At 37.9% G+C, this 5168-nt stretch overlaps 1 protein-coding gene across 1 annotated transcript in view; it reads left to right on the top strand.

Annotated features, from left to right (window-relative positions):
* RSPO2 (R-spondin 2) overlaps positions 1-4645 on the top strand; it is a 100461-nt gene extending 95816 nt beyond the window's left edge. Inside the window, exon 4 of the mRNA XM_019551871.1 lies at positions 3660-4645. Coding sequence (XP_019407416.1) covers positions 3660-3769 — 110 coding nt within the window. The 3' untranslated portion in view covers positions 3770-4645. The remainder of the gene's footprint in view (positions 1-3659) is intronic.
* Positions 4646-5168: the final 523 nt, after the last annotated feature.

Raw genomic sequence — 5168 nt, 5'->3', positions numbered from 1 at the left:
CATCCTGCTGCGCCCCAAGGATAGCCTCCTTGAGGAAGGACCACCTTTCCTGGAGAATAGTCAAAGCTACCTTATTAGCTACTTGATTCCTGTTAACCTCTTCACTCCATAGATATTAACAACTCTTGATCTTCTCTTAATCTCTCTTTTCTTCTACAATTTTCCTGTCTGGAGGAGTCATGGTGGGAAGGAGGAAGAAGAGTTACATCCCTGCTCCAACCTGCCATGTGGTCATGTTTGGGAGGGCTTCTGAGAGGAATGGACTCCCAGTGGCCATGAAGAGCTGGATGGGAGTGGTGGGGTGTCACAAGCACCAAGGGCCTTTTGTGGGGAATGGGAGCTGGTAGGGTAGAGGGATTTGGGCACTATGGGGGTGGGATATGTGAGGGGCACATGGGCTTTGGGGTTGAGGAGGGCAGTGTGAATGAAATAAGATGTGAAAGGGGGTTGGAAGCAAGAAGGATTGTGAGTGAAGGGGGCTGCAGTGAAATTTGGGTACTCAGAAGGGGAGTGGAGGGCTTGGTAAAGGTATTGATCAGGGTTGGGAGCTGGGATTTGATGGGAATGGGTCTGTGTAATGGATTCCTGGGGCAGGGAGGAAGCAGGGTAGGACTTAGTGGGGTGTAAGGGGATGGTGTGGTCTACTGGGGCTTGAGGCACAGTGAGTTGGGGCTGAGTATGCGGGGATATGTGGGGTAATGGGGGCAAAGTGGATTTAAGAGGACAGGGGCAGTAAGAGGGGCCATGGAGGACCCACATGGTGGCATACAAGTTATAGTTCTGTCCATGACCAGGCTTGGGGTTCCCCTCCCCCTTTGGCCCCTGGTGGACTTCCCCACCCTGGAGCTAGCAGTCAGTCCCCACCTCCCAAACAGCTATATGCATTTTTGGTGAGATATTAAACTGAATAATATAGCCCTAATCCCCTAGTGTATTAGTAAAGTTTCTAGTTTGTTTTTTTTAACTGGAGAAAAATATGTACCATATTATATATGATGATGCGCCTTTTCAAAATCCTAGATCCACCCATGGACCCAACCAGCCTGTGGAAACAGTATTCATTTTAGGGATGTTTCAAAAAGAAAACCAATGGAACTGTCAGACTTTTAAAAAAAATACTACTTTTGACAAGTGTGTTTCACATCAAAAATATCTGAGAGGCTTTTGTGGTAGCATTTGATAGTATAACATCACTCAAGTCTGTTGCATTTTCATGTCTTCACCACCACGGAATTCACCTTTGGCACAAACTGGCAGTTTAATATGATGCTTATCAAAGGGGAAACTGCAGCCCCAGTACTCAGATAAGCAGATGTAAAGTCAATGTTTCTCTGAATTATTGGGTTGGTTTTTTTTATCAGTGAAGTTAAGAGTTTGTACTGAAAAAGTACAGATTTTTCTTTTTAATTAAATTTTAAGCACTTGCAGAATTTCTCCATGGAGGAGAGCATAAAGAAATAAGATGTGATGATGACTGCATATTGTACTGTTTTGTCTGATTGACATAATGCAAAACATCCTATGACTGGGTACTGATCAGCTCAGTAGCAAAAATCCATAGGTGTAATTGGTTCTCCTACTCTTCTGACTAGCTACTTTATCACCCATTTCAAAATTGCTTCTCTCCCTGCACTGTTTGATGAATAAATGTCTTGGGCATTAAAAATGTTTTGAACATGGCAAGTATGAGAAAAAATACAATGTGCAACTTTATAAACATGACAACTTTGATACTTTACAATAGAGCAAACTAATAAACTCACGTAAGAAAATTTTGACATAGAAATGCATATAATTGAAACCATCTTCTTTTAATGCCATTCCGTGTCAAATATTTCATCTCTCTGACCTCATTAGGTGTTCCTAGTCATTAGATACAGTGTTACTAAACAGTTTTAACTTTAAAGCTCTTCTGATTAATGATTAGTTCAACTGAGGTTTAACTGTGCAGGATTAACTAGATTTAAAAATGGCAAAATGCCATTGTAGCATTAATGCCAGACTTTAATGAGAAGCAGAAGTAAACCCCAAGGACCCTTATGATTTAATAAGGGACCACAGTCATGTTCTCATCTTAATTCCCTGTCAGATTTTAAGAATAACTATTTTCCTTATCAGCTAATGAAGACTATGCTGCATGGTCTAATACTTGAGAAGATAGTCTATGATTTTAAGATTAACTATATGTTGTATCATCCTAAATTGTTTCCTCCTGACCAGATCTTTTAAATAAATGTTATCATCAGATGGGGAAAACGTGTCATATCTTTTTATTATGCTGGCCTGTTTTTATAAACCAGATGAAAGCAAAACAAGATTATATGGAGAAACACTTCTTCACAGTGAAAGAACATGCTGCCTGTGTAGTGAAGCCATGTTTTCCTTTCTTTTTTTTGTATTGCTAATGTCACTATTTTTTATAAAGTCAAGTTTTTACATGAATTTTTGTGCTCTTAAAAGATGCTAAATGGGCAGATCTAGAGATTTAAATCAATACACTTTCCATAGACTATGTACAGCATTAAATGTTACCTCAGACGGAATTCAGAAGTTCCCCAAGGCCTTGATCCTTCAAAACCTTATGCACTTGCACATTAGGCTCATGTGTAAGGCCCTGGTTCAAGAAAACATCCCTTTTCAAGACAGCACTTAGGCATCTACTTAAACTTAGATAAAAGATGAACATAGATAAAAAGATGAAAAATCAGTACATTTTCATTTATCCAAGATAAACCAAAAAAGGTTTATCCAAGGATAAGGATAGGGTTAACTGAAATATTTAGATAATTTCAAAGTATTCGTTTGATTTCAGTTTTATAACATTTATTTTTCTCTAAGTCATCTGAGATTGAAAAAATGTTTTGTTTTCTGAACTGAGAAAATGAAAATGTATTTTAAAAAGTCAAAAGAGGATATTTTAAGAATTTCATATTTTCATTATTTTGAATTAGGACATTTGCTGGAAGTTACCTATTCCTGAAGAGAGTCTTACTTTCAGGGATGCAGCATTTTCCAGTGAAAAAGGTTTTGTCACAACATTCATGGTGGGATCCATTTATGATAGTGTTATGTTGATATTTGTGTCCTGGCAGCTGCACTGTGGGAATGAATTAGATCACAAGTCTTGTCTTTTTGTCCTTAGAGATTTTCGATATTTTAAAGCAGTATGTAGTATGGAGCTACAGTATTGGATGAAGAAATGTAACTGTGTTTTTGTTTCTTTACAGTAATATATTGTGCGTTTGCAAGTAAGGGAAAGTTAGGCATAATGTATTCATTAGCCATAACAGAAATTCTGAATTGAGGCCTCAATTCTGCCAAGTCTCTCGGGCACTTGCACGGCTTTTGCCTCCATTAGTAATTACAGTGACGTCAAGTTCTGTATATAAGCATGCCTACTCAGACCAGCAAAGTTATGCATATGCTTTAGTGCTCAGCAGTCATAGACCATCTTTCCAGAAGCACAACAACAAAAATTTGTTTTTCCCATTACTGGCATTAGCAGGTAGCTATCACATGAATGCTCCCAGTGCTCATTTTGAAAGCCCTCAAGTTGTCTGACCACCTTCTGGAATACTGTTTGCAGCACTTCAAAAATACAAAATCATCCTTTCCTTGGCAATCGGTTCATGATTGGTTTTGTTTTGTTTTCCAATTAGGACGAAGGACAACAAAAATGAAGGACAAGAGAAAGAAGAAAAAGAATTTAATGGAAAGGGCTCAGAAGCAACATAGCATCTTTCTAGCTACAGACAGAACAAGCCAGTAAAGACTTAAGGGATTTTCTATATGTATTTTCTTTGCAAAGTGCACAAAAGCTGCTATATGCTCCTGCACACAGATGCACTGTGGTTCAGCTGCTTTGACAGTATTGGTTGCAAATAACTTGTGAAAAATGTCCACAAGCTTGTTTGTGTTATTTATACTTTTTTTTTGTTTTTGAACATGAAGGGCAGGAGCACACTGAGTTGAATCAGTGGAAGTGGTGCCGAAGTTTATCAAAGACTTTGAGTTCAGTGCCTCAGAGATGGAAATGGCCAATATGTCGACAAGGAACTGTAGCAGGAAAGACATCTACAAATCACCATTAGATAATGAACTTGTGCATATTTATAAACAAAAGAGGGGGTCTTGGAGGTGTAGGTACTATTGCATTTATGGCCTTTGTTTCTTGTATTTGTACATTTCAAGAGTAAAATGTATACAACTACCTGCTTAGTGTTAATGTGCATTGTTCATACCACCTGTTACATTCAACACTTGTATAATAAAGCTGCTATAAGATGATATATCACAGGAGTTACTGCTTAGTGTTCCAGGAGCACAGTTGACCCCATCTGTACATATTATTCTGTCTGCATACAAATAAACTTATTTACTGTAAATTAATGCTTGCTTTTTGTGTGAAACATTATTACATGTTTAAATGTATATCATATTGGTTTCAGTAATTCATAAACGTAGTTCAGTATATGCTTTCTTCCTGTTTTAAAAGCTTCTACATGTTTATCAGCAGCTTCAGTTTTGTTTATAATGTCTAAAGCACTCTCAGATGAACTAGCATGCATTGATCTTCAGAACCGATAGCATCACATTTGGAATGTACATTCCTATATCTTTAATAAAACACAAGTCTTTTCGTGTCTATCGTAATCTACCTTGACTCTGAACTGAAATATTGCTTCTGTTTCTCACAGAAAGAAATCTGACCTTTATGATGAACCAGGGCGATGGTGGATGCTCAGTGTTATCCACATTTAGAGAGAAATGCATAACTCTCCTCATACCCTGAAAAGTAATATATCATCATCACTTCTTAAAACAATTACTTCAAAATCCTCTCCTCACTTGTTAGCAAAAGGGGCCTTTACTATAAGAGGTAAACCTCGCACTAAAAATTAGTCTTAAGGTGCAGTAGACATCAGTTCTTTTCCTGGCACTGCCAGGAAAAAATTAGGAATTTCAGCAAGTTTCATCCTTGCTTTAAATGTATTCTATTAATTCTTGCATACCCCATACAAAAGGAGAAATCACAGAAATCATACGGGATATTTTAGCAGTCTGGAATTATTGGACCTGTATTCTAAGCAATTACTTTTAAATGTCTGCTTGGAAGAGCAGACTAAAGTAGCTGTCTGCTGTCACTTGTGAATGCTTCCTCTGCCCCC

This window comes from Crocodylus porosus, unplaced genomic scaffold (assembly GCF_001723895.1).
Source record: "Crocodylus porosus isolate Cpor-Errol unplaced genomic scaffold, CroPor_comp1, whole genome shotgun sequence".
Taxonomy (NCBI): Eukaryota; Metazoa; Chordata; order Crocodylia; family Crocodylidae; genus Crocodylus; species Crocodylus porosus.
Note: the sequence above shows the minus strand (reverse complement) of the source record. Positions and strands in the feature narration are given on the sequence as shown.